This window comes from Musca vetustissima, unplaced genomic scaffold, assembly GCF_032173495.1.
Source record: "Musca vetustissima isolate MV318-11 ecotype Yass unplaced genomic scaffold, APGP_CSIRO_Mvet_v1 utg8222, whole genome shotgun sequence".
Lineage (NCBI taxonomy): Eukaryota > Metazoa > Arthropoda > Insecta > Diptera > Muscidae > Musca > Musca vetustissima.
The window spans coordinates 280753-298447 of NW_026887855.1; the positions used below are offsets into that span (position 1 = coordinate 280753).

Here is a 17695-nt window from a genome sequence, read left to right on the forward strand (position 1 = left end):
GCTTCGACATACTGATACTTATTAATGTTCTGATTTATTCATCGGATTTCATTGTTGTCAAGTTGTCTGAGATGTCGTTTGTCATTCGTGAATATATTTTTGGGTTTATATAACGCGTCACATACAGGTAAAGAAATATTCAAACGGTCAACACAATTGCAAGCCTCTCTATGGGAATATTAGCATCAATTCCATTTAAGACATTGTAAAACATACAAATGAATGTATAAAAACTAAACGATATTGGGATTTTATTGAAAATTGTATTAAAATTCCAGCTTAGATTACTTTGAATAGTCCTTTGAAATACGAAGATATTTTATTTTAAAAGCCCTCTAGAAATTAAAAAGCAATAAATGTTTATAATATTTTCCTCCTCCGCCAAAATACAAGAATTCCACTTGTAATCCCATACGAAAGTAATGCTCCGTATCACAGGCCAATGAGAAGAGAATCATGGCAAAAATTGCTCCTGCACCCAGTTCACAGATCTCAGAAATCTGGTTATGACATTTCTGGCGATGAAAAAATATCTCTAACCTTTTGGTTTCTTGAAGAATAAAAGTCTATTGTGTTTTGTTAATTGACAACACATGGAAATAAATCAATACGGAAAGTATTAGCCCGATTAAGAGACTAATAAGTGATAGCAGAGCCTCGACGAATAAATAATTAACGCGTAGGAAGTACATGCGAATATTTATGCCATACACACTCACACATAACCATTCAAGCCGGCACAAAGTGCTTTGTCGATCGACCATCGCCAAACATTTTGAAGACGACGCAGCAAATGAACAAATAGGCTAATCGCAAATCATCGCAACTTGCTGTGTTCTAAAGTTCTGTTATAGGTGAAAGACGAAGCCACAAACCGCCGCAGCGAATACATGCCCGTCGTATAAACAACAGCAGCAACGAAACTAATACGAACGATGGACCACCCAGGAGAGGCCACACACAAACACATTGGAAAGCATGACGGCCCATTTGATGAGTCTACATGAATGTGTCCGCTCGCATATGCTTTTGGAGCCCGGAGACCCGTACAAGCAAGCACAAGCAGGCAGGCAAACAGCTAAGCCAACCAGCCACTTTTGAAAGCGAATGCGTTGCCGATGACGATCTTGCAGATTGGATGGAGACCTCAAAGGCACGACAGCTACGAAAGTCACGCTAATGGATGAATTTAGAGATTTGACTACCTCAGTTAGCTCACATATAACAGACATTAGGGTACGCCGAAAGTCGAATAATCGCCAACAGCGCACCTCTTGGTTCGAGTTTGATATTCTTTTCAAGGAACAAAAAACAATATGCATTCTATTAGGATGGCATTCATATGTGTTTTATTTGGGCCGATATCCTTAGGTTAATGTAAAGTTATTATTCCGAATGTCACGATCGATCTACCCTAGTAGTTATTTGGTTGGTCATGTGTAAGATTTTTTGTTTACTTACAATATACCCCTGGCAGAAGTATTTACAGTGGCAAGTAGTAATTATTGCATTAAGTAGTGAGTTGCGGTTTGGCATATGGAACGTTGCGAAAAACAATCAAACAATAGCCACCGCATTTAGCGAAAGAGCTGCCACACTTTTCAAAAACTCTTAAAAAATAAAAATCCCCATTTGTAACAATTAATTTCGAATAGATGTCTCGTTGGGAAATGCTATAACGGTTTGTCCATATTTTACTAAAAATAAACTGTTTGGGAAATTGGTTTAGTGCCATTCATATATTCAATGTCGTCGTCTTACTTCCCTTCAACGACTTACAAAATACTCCTCGCCAGCACCAACATTTGTCTTGCATGATTGCTGGTGGTCCAATGAATGATACAAGCAACAGCGGCAACAACAACATACATATGTATGTACACTAATCTATAAATTAAGACATTATAAAGCAGCGAACGGGTCGCAGCAGGCCATTACAGTACGATGTAGTCGACGCGAATCGACCAACCAAAAAGGCCAGCGATGATCACTGCTACAAACACAATTATAACATTAATACGGCTAGGCTAGGCCATTAAAATACGATGGCAGTTAGTACGAAGACGACCTTTAGTACTACACCGAATACAACAATAGTATGTGACTTGTCAGAATATGTGGCTTTTTCAAATGTCTAAATTAAATATCGATTTCCCTGTCGCCGATATTTTCACAATCAAGCAATCATATTTTGGCAATCAAACGATCGGTACACATAAATACATAGGTTGCAATTGTCGTTTCCTTTCCCAACAGATGGATATGTTGTTAGGACTATCAGTTAGTTGGCGACAATTCGCCTACAGTAGTTGCATCGACGACGTGTGTGGCATAAGCTGCAGGGTTGACTACAAAACGGATGAATGGACCATTTCCTCCATACAGCTGTGATTGAAATAAAAGCACACGTGCAATAAAATTCATATTCAGACACTGTTCACTTCAAAACAAAATTATGCTTTCAAAAATCAGCCAGAAAATGGCCGTCAAGATGAATGTAAGAAACGTCCTTAGGAATCATAATTTAATTTACAATAAAATAGGTTAAGTGTAGCAGTAGTCGGCATTTCAAGGATTTTCGCACTTTATACGTTTCGTCATCGCGATTGCATTTTCCACTATACTGTTTTTAGGTTCATCTGTTTCGAAATTTTTTCTTTTCAATTACGAAAAGATCACTGTAAAAATATACAATTTTTATATGGTTACATTTATTTAAGGGAACCCCACCCATTCTCGATTTTAATTTTTCAAGATTTTCAATGGGCTGTAAATCAATACCAATGCTTGTTTGTAACTTTGCACATATATATTTGAAGATTTAAAAGAGAAGAAAAATAATTTACAAAAATTTTTTGTTATTGCTTTGTTGTTGTTTTTTGTAATTAAAAAAATCCTTATTTTTTGATGGCGGGCATGGTAACTCCTCACTGGAACATCGGAATCCGAAAATTCCAACGGTGTTAGAAAGAGTACATGTCTGGCTCTCGTATGAACTAGGATTATTGACTTCGCTCTAAAATTAACAAAATCGCCGATTTTTGACCAAAAACCAAGGGCTTCTCAAACTTTAAACGCGTTTTTCTCTTTTGCGAACGGCGGGCACGATAACTCAAAAACTAATAACCCAATCGATTCCAAATTTTTACACGTTTCTCTGTGAGTGTATAGCTATCGTATGAACTAGGATAAAACCAATGGGTGAAGATCTTCACCCACTCACAGAGAAACGTGTAAAAATTTGGAATCGATTGGGTTATTAGTTTTTGAGTTATCGTGCCCGCCATTCGCAAAAGAGAAAAACGCGTTTAAAGTTTGAGAAGCCCTTTAGCCGTCACTTGATGCTGACACAATAAATCGGCTATATCTTCAAGAGTTCTTGAGATTTTCACTTGAAATTTTGTAGAGACATTCTTGAATTAGTGTAGAATCGAATTAAATCAAAAAAATTTGACCCCGAGAATGGGGGGGATCCCCTTAAGTCGCTCAGAAACATGAATTATCGCTAGTGTTGAATAGACAAAATGCAAATTTTTGGCTGAACACATGTACTTAGCTCGATGAAATTTTAGACAAAGATACACTATAGGCCAGGAATCCAAATTATTAGGCATTCTTACAAAAAATGATCAATTTTGGTTCACTATTTGGGGTTGCCTCCATATTACGGCAACCTCCTAATGTTTTTTTGTTTTTTTTTTTCAGATTTTGTGTGCGTTTTTCAAACAAATTGCCTGCAATTTAGTATTTTGAATTTTCATTGGGTCAGAAATATTCGTATCAAAAACTATCAAAATTGACCTATGAAACCTATGATAGATGAAACCAAATAAAGTCGCGATATTTTCCTAATATTATAAAACTGTTGCTTGGTTACAGTTATATATTTTATGTTTATGTTTTAGCAATGGATTTTTTAAGTTAAAATATAAAACTATTTTAGTTATTACTGTGTAAATACAAATGCTTGTATTTGTCCTAAATTGACCTTTATTATTGTGCCATGGGTGAAGTCTAGAATTGGAACTTAAAGAAACAAATTACAAATGGAACATACAGTGGTGGTCACAGAATTAAAACATTTACTGTGGTAAACATTTCTTGATCAGCCCTCGATTCGTTTGAAGTATTTTTGAAATTTTTTTAATTCGGAACAATTCGATATATAGCACATAAGAGATTTAGTGTGAAAATAGAAAATTATTGCATGCAATTTTTCCATAAATAACGGTTTTTATGAAAATACATCGACTTTGAAGTGGACATATAATTAAAACATTGTGTGATTTTTTACTTTACTGCATTTTTTTTGAAAATATTTTTAAAAAAGCTCTTTGCCAGAAACCTTTACACATAAACTTTCGTCTAACTATTAAAAATACGACTAAATGGACAAAATTATTTTTGTGTTAAGTTCATTAAATACAAATTAGTTTAAAATTAAGTTTGGTTTGTGTTTTTCTCTCATTTTGTATTTTTTTTTTACATTTGTGGCTGCACAATTGATGGTGGAAACATTAGTATTATTCAATCTGGTCGCGATTATTGTGCTTCGCGAAATGGTGTAGGAAAAATGACAATAAACATATTGCCAGCAATAACAAGTCAATATTGGCAACAGTTAACAGTCAACTGATTTGCCACCCAATACGACTATGGCTGCAACAATCCAAAACAACAACAACAACTGAAAACAAACATGTACAATGTTAACAAATTTGCCAAAGCACAAGAAAGGCACCCGTGCATCACACAATGCCGCCACGTTGCACAGTGGAACGAAGTGCAACGTAAAAGCTTATGTTATCTTCTTTCATTTTGCCCGTAGGCGTTTGGGTATTCATTCGTATATTGCATAGTGTGGTCTCCACATCATAAATTTCGAACTATTCGGAATGTTGAGAAAGACCCACTGTGCTCACGATGGTCCGTTGCAAATGGTAGGGTAAGTAGTCATCGCCGGCAGAGCGACAGACAACTATAAGAGACCACCCACTTAGTTAAAAGCTGGCGTTTATAAAGAATTGGCAGTAAGCAGTCAGCATTGTTGTCTACCTTTTACACTTCCAGGGGAAATTTATTAGATTAAGGTTTATTGGTCAGATCTGATGGCTTCTCAGTATGTGGAAATCTACCCGCACGGTGTGAGTGAGTTGAACGCAAGAGGAAAGCGTACACACACATGTGCAGCATGCATACGCCCGTCCTCACAGAGTACATGCGACGCCTAAGATTGATACAAAGTCTGTGGACTGAAGAACATATCGGTGTGTCGCGGATGAAGTTCTTGCCCAATCATTCAATTCGCGACAGTGCTTTGGCTAAATTTACGAATCTCATAAAAATATTTTATGGAATCAATAATGTTCAAGGCAAAAAGCGACCAGGCATTGCTTTTTCGCGATATGGGTGGCAATCGTAAGTGGAGTTCGTTTTCAGGTTTGGCGTCGTCCGCTCCGCTCCGTCAGTTCTTCCTTCCGCCTGTATTTCGTTTCTTCGCGTTTATTTGCATAATGTTTATTGTTGGTGGGTAAAAATTGAGTAGGATTTGTGTGGTGGTTTCTGTTGTTGTTTTCGATGTTGCTGCTGTTTGTTTATTTTGTGTACCTGGCCGCATACCAATAGCAGTTGTTGTAGTTGGACAATCATGCTTGAGAGACAGAATAGGCTTTCAATCTGATTTTACATAGATCTTCAATAACTCGTCGAATATGGGCGAGGAGAGGGCGAATGAAAGGAAGGCGTATGTATGTGCGCTATACTGTAGACCATCTTAACATAATTTAGTTAACATAACTCAAATAATGACTTCATTTACGACAGAGAGATAACATAGTGTCGCCCCCACTACATTTACAACACAGCAACTGCTGAACAAACGAACGACTGCGAGACCAGAAATGACAAATCAAAATGGCCGTATAAATAACAATGAATGTTATCGTCGTTATACAAGTATCTCCAACCCGATCCGAGAAGAAAAGAGACACACAATAATCTCTTGCATACAGTAAATGTTCTCTTAGGCACGGGATACACAGTATTAGTGTTGGCAGTAGGTGTGTGTTCCGTACAATATTTAGAATACTAGTACGTTTGCATGTCGCACACCGTTTTTTCCCTTGGGCGGCTACAATTTTTTAAATTTATTTTCCACAATTCGAACAGTGATTGTCGTCTCCCATTTCAGAGTTTTTTTTTTGTTTCTTCTAAACATTTGACAAATTTTTAATTTTTGTTTATTTTTACTTAGACTTTGGAGAAAGTCTTTTTTCAATATTGCTAATATTAATATATCAAAGTCTGTGTGTCTGTCGTGTCGTTTTTAACATTCGTGTGTTACTGAACTAAAATGTACCCGAAACGTTCGTTCCGTCACATACAATTCCATCCCTGGCAGCAGCGCACACTAATGAAGTTGTTCACAATATGTCCACGATAATACCGCGCGCACACTCAGCAAACTGCATCAGTTTGAAAATGATCTTCGTGAGGATAGGACTGTCGTATGTGTTAGGTGTGTGATACTCAAAGCCGATTCAAAAATAATAAAACCAAAAGAGGAAAGCGAAACGTAAACGCGCGCTGAACAGTTGTTTCTCCGTTTTCGTCGAATCAAATCGAGACAAACAAATTACGGAAATTCGAGTGCATTATTCCCAAAAAATGTGAATAGAAAAATTGTTGTTGGTTTTTTTCCGAAATCAAACAAAAATACAAAAGTCAAAAGGAAAGAGCCAGAGCACGCACGTAATATCTGAGTGCACCGCTGTCTCGCCAGAATACTAAGACTTTACAAGTGAAGAGGGAGAGCACACAAGAGTATGAGAAAATGATCGACCAAAATATATTTAATTTTAAGTGAGAATAAAAAAAAACAAAATAAAAACAAGAAATGAAGAATGAAAGATTGAAAGAAAAATATACAAATAATACAAAACTAATCGAGTGAAATTACAAAAATAATAAAAAAAAAACAATTCTCTTGGAGAAAAAAAAAACAAAACAGAACATCTATCCGCACAACAGCAATTCCACTTACTACACACATCGAACAAATGCCGTATGCATAAAAACTTGGCATCATTTGGTGGAAAGAAAATACACAACAAAATATGGTTGTGCCTACAATGGATACTCTACCCCGCGTCCCCGACACACATGGCGATGTTGTCGACGAAAAGCTATTTTCCGATTTATATATTCGCACAACATGGGTTGATGCCCAAATAGCTTTGGATCAAATCGACAAAGTAAGAACAATACCGCAATTTAACATAATAACATTTACCTTATAGATGAATTCAGACCACATCTAGGAACCGTTTCCAAGTCTAGACTGTATACATATGTATATAATTTTGATGGTATTTATTGTTTCCATGATCACAGACTTTGTAGAGTAAGCATTTTATAGGGAAACGCAATACCAATTTTGAAAATAGCTAAAAACCTTTAAATTGTAATTCACGATAATACTATGAAATATCGAATTAAACCTATTTGTGAAATGTCTTTTTAAACTCTTTTTAATATGCAGAAAATGGTTTGGAAAATATTTATAAACCACCCACCCAACGCCATTAATTTCGAATATTAATTATTACAACCATGGTCTATTGAGTAAGGTCTACCGAGTGGCGAATTCATGCATTAGTCTTATCTTGCTGACAACTTTTTAATCGCGAAATACCAACCAGAACAGAATTAAAGCTCAAAATAGAATTGTACACCTATTATTCAAACAATAATCGTTGATAGTCAATGAAGACTTCAGCTGGTATTACTGGTTAAACTTATTAATAAACCTTGATTAAAACCTTAGAGACAAATATCAATTAAAGGATCTCTTACTATTGCAATAAACTTTTGCAAAAGAAAAAAAAATACACTTCCACAACATTCTATCATAACAAAGTCTTCGAATGTACGTTTTTAAATCATTCCGTTTACTTAAGGAATGGGAAAACTTCAGAATTTTGCAGATGCCCCACTGTAATGCTAAAGAACATTACATGACTTTCAAATCACATTTTCGAACTGAATGAATTAATACATGGGGCAATTGTGAATATATATACATATGTTGTGCCCGGAATCAGTATTTTAAGTTAATGTTTCCGACTCCAGCTCAATTAATCGACCCCGTAGGCCTGGTATGTACACATAGAAATTGTTTTACCGTTACCAAATTCACTTGTTCTCAACCATATCTAGAATATTTTGTAATAATTCAGTTGTATACGCCGATGTTGTACGTAAATTGTAGTACCAACCTATCTGTCATCTCAATGACCAAATTATAATGACAAAAATATGGGTTTTAACATGGGGCCACTTCTTTTTTAACATTTGAAATGCCTTTAATTGGTTGTAGATTAGATATTCAAAAATTCGAATGTCGAATCATTTTCTATGAGGCACACAAATCGTCAGTTATTTTACAGTAAAGTCGCATATCCGGGACTTAAACAATGAGACTAGGTTTGCCTCGTGATGCTAATGGAACATGTTGGTTTATATCTCAATTTTTTTCTTGAGTGTTTGTACGTTTTCGTTTCCGCTACAAAAGTTTTACTACAACAAAAACTGTCAGTCTTTCCACCCATCCCATAGACTACAACAGTGATGGTTTTTTTTATCAGCTGCCTCGTTGTAAATAGGAACACCCAGAAGAGCTTTGATAGAAACGATAAAAGAAGAAAGAGAGGTATTGATGAATTACGACGGCAAAGACGAACCACATGAGTACTCTACATCATGTTATAATCAGCTGTTGCAGCAGTGGTCTTTGTTGTTGAATTTCAACACTCGTTTTGCCCAGACCTTTGGAGGACTTTTTTGGAGGGATTCAATTGGGGTTTGTACATTAACATGACAAACAATACGATTTGGGTTTGTAGTCGCCTATTTATTTGTATCGGCTATTAAAACAACTTACAGTTGCAGTATCAGTGTTATTCTGAATTGGTAATAATACTCACAATTATTTACCTCTGTTAGCCAAATAACAAATACGATGACTAACATGACATGCGGTGCGATACAAAGTAGATATAACAACAGAAACAACAAAACAGAGAAAAACAATAACATCATCGCTGGGCATAAAATACAGACGTAAACGTAAATCGAAAATAATGAAGACATTAAAAACGTTAAAACTGGCGAACACACACAGACATTCAACGACGGTGGTAAGGTAGATGGATGTATGGACGGACGCACGGACAGACAGACAGATAGCCAGTCAGCCCAGTCGACCACAGAGAAAGATGTATCGTTGGAATTGGACACAAACGAACCCATTCAGAGCATTTCAACAGTAACAACCATTATGGTATAGTAGAAACAACAACAGCAACACAATGGCAGCAATACAACGCCAGCATCTTCACCATCGTCGTCTTTAGTCCAGCCCTAAAGCGAAACGTCTATAGTATGGATTGGTAGGTACACAAAAGCAACGACGAAAGAACAAACCTTGGATTTTCTACATTTGATCACCGTACGAGCACGGCGACGAAGACGAACACGAGTCTGTAAATATGTAATGTGTGTCTGTGCCTATGTGTGTGTAACTTCATGAATTCTTGTTTTTTGTTTGTTTGCTTAGTGGCCCCTTTCAGGCGAAGCAGGCATCTGGACTTACGAGTTCAGCCAAAGTATCCATAACAAGAAGGAAGACGGAAGAAGCAAAATGAGTGATTTTCGTTAGTATAACGACTGCATGGAACGCCCTCGATGTGATCACTGGGAATGCGGTAGAAATGATGACATGTTTGGATTAAAACTAGGGCAGATTTTATTCCAATTTCTATACAATTGAGTTGTTTGATGCATGAAGTTCGCCACGACATGCCTATGTCCGAGGGGAAGGGGGAGGTGCACTGAACTAATATATGTGAGCTTATTATTCGATCTAAGGTGTCTGACTATATGACCACCATATCCTCGAGTTCACAGATGCATTTGAACGTTAACTGAAAATGAGTAAATAAATATTAAAATGTATAAATATAAAATGTTGACTTGACTCACTGACTGCGAGTATTCGCCGCGGCAAACCCGTAAGGCGACAGTGGCCACCCATGGCGACTACAACTATAGAGTGGTGGAGGTTTGTGTATGTTTGTATGTTATTTGCCCACCATGTGCAGTCAACGCCGTCGTCTCCGTTAAGACCACCATCACAGCCGACGTTGGCTTGGATGTGTGTTGATTCGGCAATACGGAATGCACATCCCACAGTCATCGTAGATGTTTAAATTTATAGCTGTTTTATTGCACTTGTGATCACTGATGGCTGTATTTTACATTACCGCGGAGTACGGCATTTATGTATGTATGTGCTGCATTCGCTTTCGTAATCGAGTAAAAGTTTTCTATAGTACGTCGGTGGGTAGAAATTGCACTGATTTTTTCATCATGATGTCCATGGATCGGATACTTCAGTATTTTCTTCATTATACTATCAAATATGTCTGATAAATTTCAAAATTGAATACTCGGATTCTTTCAATTTCTTCATTCGCATGTATTTATCCATATATGTGTATGTATATAGGTGATCCGCCCAGTATATCAAAAATCAAAGAGAATCCGACAATTTTTTCTGCTTCAAGAACATCCTTTTGTTGAAAGAAGCGCTGTTCTCCATGGCTAAGCACGTAGTAAATACCACATATTGTTTTTCCTGTTTCCGTTAACAATTAGAAAGGAATTTCTCTATGCGAATAAGCCGGTTATTTCTTTATAACTCGGTACTTAATCGCTTTGTGTTGTGCCGATCTTTGAACACACGGCATATTTGGTCTTGACACAAATAAACAAATTGCAGTGGCAATGGGGCGAGATATTATAAAGACATCAAAAACATGTCTTTATAATATTTCACACAGTCCGACGTTCTTTAAAAATAGCCGACCATTGCAATCACTACTTTGAGAGATGTATATGAACCGGAAAGAGAATACGAATACAAATACAGGTCAATTCTACAGCCGTAATGGCCGACCATACATTAACTACTCACTCGACACGATTTTCGAACAGAACGAAAATTGGTTGGACAAGCTGTCGGCAGCGATCATCTTGTGAGTGCGGATGAAGACATTACCTGGTCATAAAGATACCTGAGCACACACACATCGCTTTATAACCTACCTGAACAGCTTTTGTTAATGATTTACCGAAAAAGAGGACGAAAATGCGGCACAGTTTTACGATTCTTACAGTTGTCTACAATATTGAATTGTACAAATATTCAAAGGGTAATGATGTGTTATAGGCTTACGGATACCACTGAAAACATGTTACAACGGCTTCATATTTCCTAAAACGACCTCTTCAGATAATATTCTTAATATTCAATTTATTGTGGTGTTTTTCTCAATGGAAATGCATCGTCAATCGCAAAAACGCTACTTCAAATCAATCTTGGTGAAGAGGGAAATGACGCCGATCGATGTGATAATATCGTCTTGCATGTGACCCTCAAATATGTTCTTAAATATGACCCGTATCCGCCTCTTCATCTAAACATCAAGGCGAAACAAGCAAGCAGCTGTTATGTTCCTTGTTTGTGTAGCAACTCACTACATGTCCAAACACACATACACAACACAATTTCTATATTCGTACGCATTTGCGTATGTATTATGTTGTTGAAGCACATGTGTATTTTCATATATATATATGTATACATATGTTAGTATGCGCGTATAATGTGCTTTGAAGAAACTCAAAAAAATCGAATGTGCCCGAATACATCTTCTTGGGTGTCCTACAACAATTGTGAGAAATGTCATTTGCCTGGTTATTAGCATCTCGTATTCCCAATACATATGCATGCGTGTGGTGGTAGTTATTGTCCACATACACATTCAAGCTGGGAATATAGAAAACAATTTCAATTATGAGGGTACGGATGTTATTAGGATGGTACACTACATAATACCAATCGGCATATGTACACAAGAGTATGCCAAATGTTAATACAAATACGTCGATTTTCAAGACAGACTAGTTGGTTAATTAGTGTACACTACATTTACTACATATATTAGTGGGTTTGCCATTGTACACTGGGCACTGTCATTTTGTATTGTGATAATTTTTCAATTCATTTGAATGGCCAGATCTAATGTCGGGTTCGAAAATTTTACTAGCAGTGGTCCAGCAACATTAATCCAGGCATGGTCCTTAGATAAATTACACACTTGAGGTACTTTTTTACCTTAAACTGTGCACCATCAAGGACACACTCGTTAGAAAAACTCATGCTCCAGCATGGTAGTAGAAATTACTTGGAAGTTTATTTTCTGCTGCATTGATATATGATCTTAGATGTGCCATAAAGGTGTTAACATGTCGTTAAAACAAGTAGAGGGTACTATTACATTCAGAGATTCCTAGAACGACCAACGGGCATCTTAATCCGGCGCACACCCACACCATTTGCACCGCTGGTGCCTGCCTTCCAGTCACACAACCCCCTAGCGATTTTTAAGAAATCGCACATCCATTAACAATGCCATTGCTGCGAACCCAGCACGACATTGCTCAAACGAAGAATATGCTATTAACGCTTAACGGAATCCCTTACTTCCAGATTCATGAATTCCGTTTAACTGCAGATTGGTATTCTACCTGTGTAAAAGATGCGACGAGGCATTATCCAATTCCTGATCAAAGTTATTAATGTCTTTACTTCCCGTTTTCGCATTTCCTGAGAAAATGTTAATGTCTCAATTATAAGTTTACAGTCATTTCTATCAAGTTATAAACTCTGTGGGCAGATACCAACAGCCGACACCGAGTGAGTTTTTGTTCGAGAATCAATTTCGAGACGATCAAACAACGGCATTATAACGCCCGATCGCAATTGTCCAAGTTATAGTTTTATGTATTTGATGTAACCGGAAAAAGATTTGTGCACAAACATGTAGAACAAAACAGAAAAATAGTAATACTGGAGTTTGGCGGATTTGTAAAACATTCCTTTATATATTCTTAATTAAATAGATAACAAATTTATGAACGCGTTTGCAACAAGTTTGTTTTTGTTATAGATTGTTTATATGAATCCACCTTATTGTACGTTCCATAACCAAAATATAATTAAATCACAAATGTATTGGTCTATTTCGCAAAATATTAAACATAAGTGAATAAAATGTTATTTTTATTATCCTCATCAAATGAAGAAACTGATAATCTTGTTTTTCTAAATTTACTTTTAAAACAAATATCTTTGAAATGACCTTTATTAGATGAGATTTGTACGGTGGCGATATTTTTTATTTAGAACCGGGAGACTCTTCATTAGTTATTCTTACGACATAATTCAATAAAATTGTTGGTTCATTTAACCCGAAGTTTCTCTATACATATTTTGACATTTTTTTTTTTTTTTGTTATTCTAGGGTAAAGCCCGCGGTAATCGTACATCAATTTACCTACGTTCAGTATTTCAATCACATTTCGAATCTTTGGGCAGCTCTGTGCAAAAACATGCCGGAAAGGTTCTATTTGTGGCAATTCTAGTATTAAGCACATTCTGTGTTGGCCTTAAAAGTGTACATATTCATTCGAAAGTGCATCAGCTATGGATACAGGAGGGTGGACGACTCGAGACCGAACTAGCATACACTCAAAAGACAATTGGAGAATCTGAGAGTTCAACGCACCAATTACTTATACAAACTGGACACGATCCGAATGCATCCGTTCTGCATCCGCAGGCACTGCTGACGCATCTAGAAGTTCTGAAGAGGGCCACTGCGGTTAAAATACACATGTTTGACACAGATTGGAGTCTAAGAGACATGTGTAATTCGCCAACGACGCCAAGCTTCGAGGGACCATTTTACATTGAACAGATATTTAAGCACATCATTCCGTGTTCCATAATAACGCCGTTAGATTGTTTCTGGGAGGGAAGTCAACTGCTGGGACCAGATTTTCCCGTTCAAATACCGTAAGTATTATTGGAATTTTTCTGAGGTTGGACATGTCTTATGATAACGTTGTTTTTTTTCAGGGGCATAGACAAACGCATCACCTGGAGCACGCTTAATCCTTCGAAACTAATGCAATCGATGAAGAAGCAAATGAACGATCAAAAGATACCCTTCGATTTTGACACAATAGAACAGTATATGAAGCGTGCGGCAATTTCATCTGGCTACACCGAAAAGCCCTGTCTGGATCCCAAAAATCCACAGTGTCCTGAAACTGCACCGAACAAAAACAGTGACTTTCCCTTGGACGTAGGAGGAGTATTGACTGGTGGTTGCTACGGGTTTGCTGCCAAATACATGCACTGGCCCGAGGAGTTGATTGTGGGTGGTGTGCAGCGCAATCGCACCGGCCACTTGAAACGAGCCAAAGCTATTCAGACTGTGGTACAGCTGATGACCGAGAAGGAAATGTTTGACTTTTGGAATGAAAACTACAAAGTCCACCACATTAGCTGGACACCCGAAAAGGCGGCAGAGGTTTTAAATGCCTGGCAGCGGAATTTTTCCAAAGAAGTGGAGAACATTATGAATGGCCCAAACATGTCCAAGAAATACAATGTGTACGTGTTCTCTTCGGCCACATTGGACGACATTTTGGAGAAATTCTCCAATCCGAAGCCTTTAAGTATCCTAATTGGAGTTATTGCCACCGTGAGCTATGCCTTCTGCACACTCATTCGTTGGCGGGATCCTGTGAAGGGACAGTCCAGCGTCGGTGTAGCTGGGGTGTTATTGATTGGCTTTTCGACTGCAGCTGGTTTGGGTTTATGTGCCATTTTGGGTATTGTGTTCAATGCAGCCAGCACGCAGGTTGTTCCGTTTCTAGCTTTGGGGCTAGGAGTTGATCACATATTTATGCTTACGGCTGCGTATGCGGAGAGCAATCGCAAAGAGCAAACCAAGTACATTTTGAAGAAAGTAGGCCCCAGTATACTGTTTAGTGCTTGTTCAACGACAGGAGCATTTTTCGCGGCCGCATTTATTCCGGTGCCTGCACTGAAAGTGTTTTGCCTTCAAGCCGCAATTGTTATGTGTTTTAATCTGGCGGCGGCACTGCTCGTGTTTCCAGCCATGATATCATTAGACTTGCGAAGGCGGACAGCCGGCCGAGCTGACATTTCTTGCTGTTGTTTTCCTATATGGAAAGAACCGCCTGCCAATAATTTCCAGCAGATACAAACTAACAATTCCTTAAAGAATGGCCGTAGTAGTTTCAAGAGCCATGGAAGCATGCAAAGCAAATCCTGTAAAAACATTAGACCGACACCCGCACACAGTACTGCGCGGCAAGACGACGCGCTATTGTCCTGCTCGGCTGAGAAAAGCCTACCATCATTTTCTCTAGCCAAGTTTGCCGTTAAGTACTACACGCCATTTCTTATGAAGAGCTGGATTAAGTTCATTGTCATAACATCGTTTGTGGGTACGGTTATATTCAGTCTGTACGCCTCGACAAAGCTACAGGATGGCCTGGATTTGATAGACCTAGTACCCAAGGAAACGAATGAGTACAAATTCTTGAATGCCCAAACGTCAATGTTCGGCTTTTATAGCATGTATGCGGTTACTCAGGGAAACTTTGAGTATCCAAATAATCAACGACTCCTACATGAATACCACGAAGCCTTTGTTCGGGTGCCCCACGTCATTAAAAATGACAATGGAGGCCTACCAGATTTTTGGCTGTCCCTTTTCCGTGATTGGTTGCGAAATTTGCAGAAAATATTTGATCGTGAGTTCAAGGATGGTTGCATCAATCAGGAGGGTTGGCATCCTAATGCTACAAGTGACGCGATACTTGCATACAAGTTGCTGGTGCAAACGGGGCACGTGGATAATCCGGTTGACAAGGCATTGGTAGTACAACACCGCTTAGTAGACAACGAGGGCATAATAAATCCCAAAGCATTCTACAACTACCTATCCGCTTGGGCAACAAACGACGTGTTCGCATATGGTGCCTCTCAGGTTTGTAGTTGCCAAAGATAAGATTGTTAATTATAACTAATATTGCGTCTTTTATAGGCGAAGTTACATCCTGAGCCTCGTCAATATTACCACGTTCCGACGGAAACTGACTTGAAAATACCGAAATCTTTACCTCTGGTTTATTCCCAGTTGCCATTCTATTTGCATGGCTTAACAGATACATCGGAAATTAAATCATTAATCGCCCACATCCGAGACTTGAGCATGCGCTTCGAGTCGCGAGGATTACCCAACTATCCATCTGGTAAGTGTCTAATGAGCGACGCCTGCCGTATTGGAATTTTAATGATTGCAACGTTCTCTTTGCTCAGGTATTCCATTCATATTCTGGGAACAATACATGACCTTGAGGTCTTCCCTGGCTATGATTTTGTCATGCTGCATCATAGTGGCATTCATTCTAGTCTGCATTCTTTTACTTTCGATGTGGGCCGCTGTTTTGGTCATAGTAAGTGTGTTGGCTTCATTGGCACAGATTTTTGGAGTTATGGCGGTATTGGGTATTAAGTTATCGGCTTTGCCTGCTGTTATTCTCATACTGAGTGTGGGCATGATGCTTTGTTTCACCGTTCACATTACACTGGTAAGTAGTACCCATTCTCACATTTTTAGCAGAGCATATTTTTGATTTGTATTTTTAAATGATGTAGGGTTTTCTAACTTCTGTTGGTAACCGCGAACGTCGTATTTTGTTGTCCATGCAAGTTACATTGGGCCCACTGACTCATGGCATTCTTACGTCAACACTCGCCGTTTTTATGTTATCCACCTCACCGTTTGAGTTTGTCATTCGCCACTTCTTCTGGCTACTTTTAGCTGTACTTTGTGTGGGAGCTTTTAACAGTTTGGTAATGTATCCTATAGTATTGAGTATGGTTGGACCAGCGCCAGAACTTATACCACTAGAACATCCAGATCGGATTTCGACCCCCTCTCCACAAATGGCACGCAATAGTAAACGAAACAATAAGAACATCGCCATGGGATCAATGCGATCTTCATCACGTAGTTGTCAGAAACCGCACTACAATTATAAAGATAACAATGACCCTTCGTTGACAACCATTACTGAAGAGCCACCCTCGTGGAAATCATCCAATTCGTCGATACCAATGAATAACGAGTGGACTGGTAACAGTGGAGGAGGAATGGCGGGAGGACATTATGGCAACAATATCAATTATGCAAACAATATGAACTACCACCATATGACCGCCACGACAAGAGATGCGCCACCGAACTACATACGCCAACATTCTGCAAATACCCCACAACAACCCCGTTATCATTATAACCAGCAGGCAAATTACAATCCTCATCACGTACCGCCACCACCACAATATCATCACAATCAACAACCGCCACCACAAAGCACATCCACATCTTCCTCGAGCAATGCATCTTCGGTCGGTTCTCATCAAAGCCCCAGCTCCAACGTGCATGACGCCAACATCGGCATGGAGAGCTTTCCGCCCGAGTTACAAAGCATTGTTGTTCAACCGGAAGTTACCGTCGAAACGCATCACTCTGACTCGAACTCTACGAAAGTAACTGCCACCGCCAACATTAAAGTCGAATTAGTCACACCAGTCCGATCGGTGCGCCGGTACAATTTCACACCATCATAGCAATAAAACAACAATTAACCAAAATCCCTCCAACTACACAATTACAATTAGATA

General features: G+C 38.4%; 1 protein-coding gene across 1 annotated transcript; it reads left to right on the forward strand.

Annotated features, from left to right (window-relative positions):
* The first annotated feature begins 7049 nt into the window (after positions 1-7049).
* Positions 7050-17695, forward strand: LOC133335610 (protein patched). The gene is made up of 7 exons (XM_061543920.1): positions 7050-7253; positions 13428-13981; positions 14045-15992; positions 16050-16257; positions 16325-16596; positions 16664-17136; positions 17443-17695. Exons 1-7 carry the CDS (start codon positions 7116-7118, stop codon positions 17639-17641), a joined length of 3792 nt encoding a protein of 1263 aa, XP_061399904.1. The 5' UTR covers positions 7050-7115; the 3' UTR covers positions 17642-17695.

Coding starts and splice junctions, on each gene's coding strand:
- LOC133335610 (XM_061543920.1), top strand. CDS start 7,116: ATGGTTGTGCCTACAATGGATACTCTACCCCGCGTCCCCGACACACAT. Junction 7,254..13,427: donor CTTTGGATCAAATCGACAAA/GTAAGAACAATA, acceptor TTGTTATTCTAG/GGTAAAGCCCGCGGTAATCG. Junction 16,597..16,663: donor TCACCGTTCACATTACACTG/GTAAGTAGTACC, acceptor TAAATGATGTAG/GGTTTTCTAACTTCTGTTGG.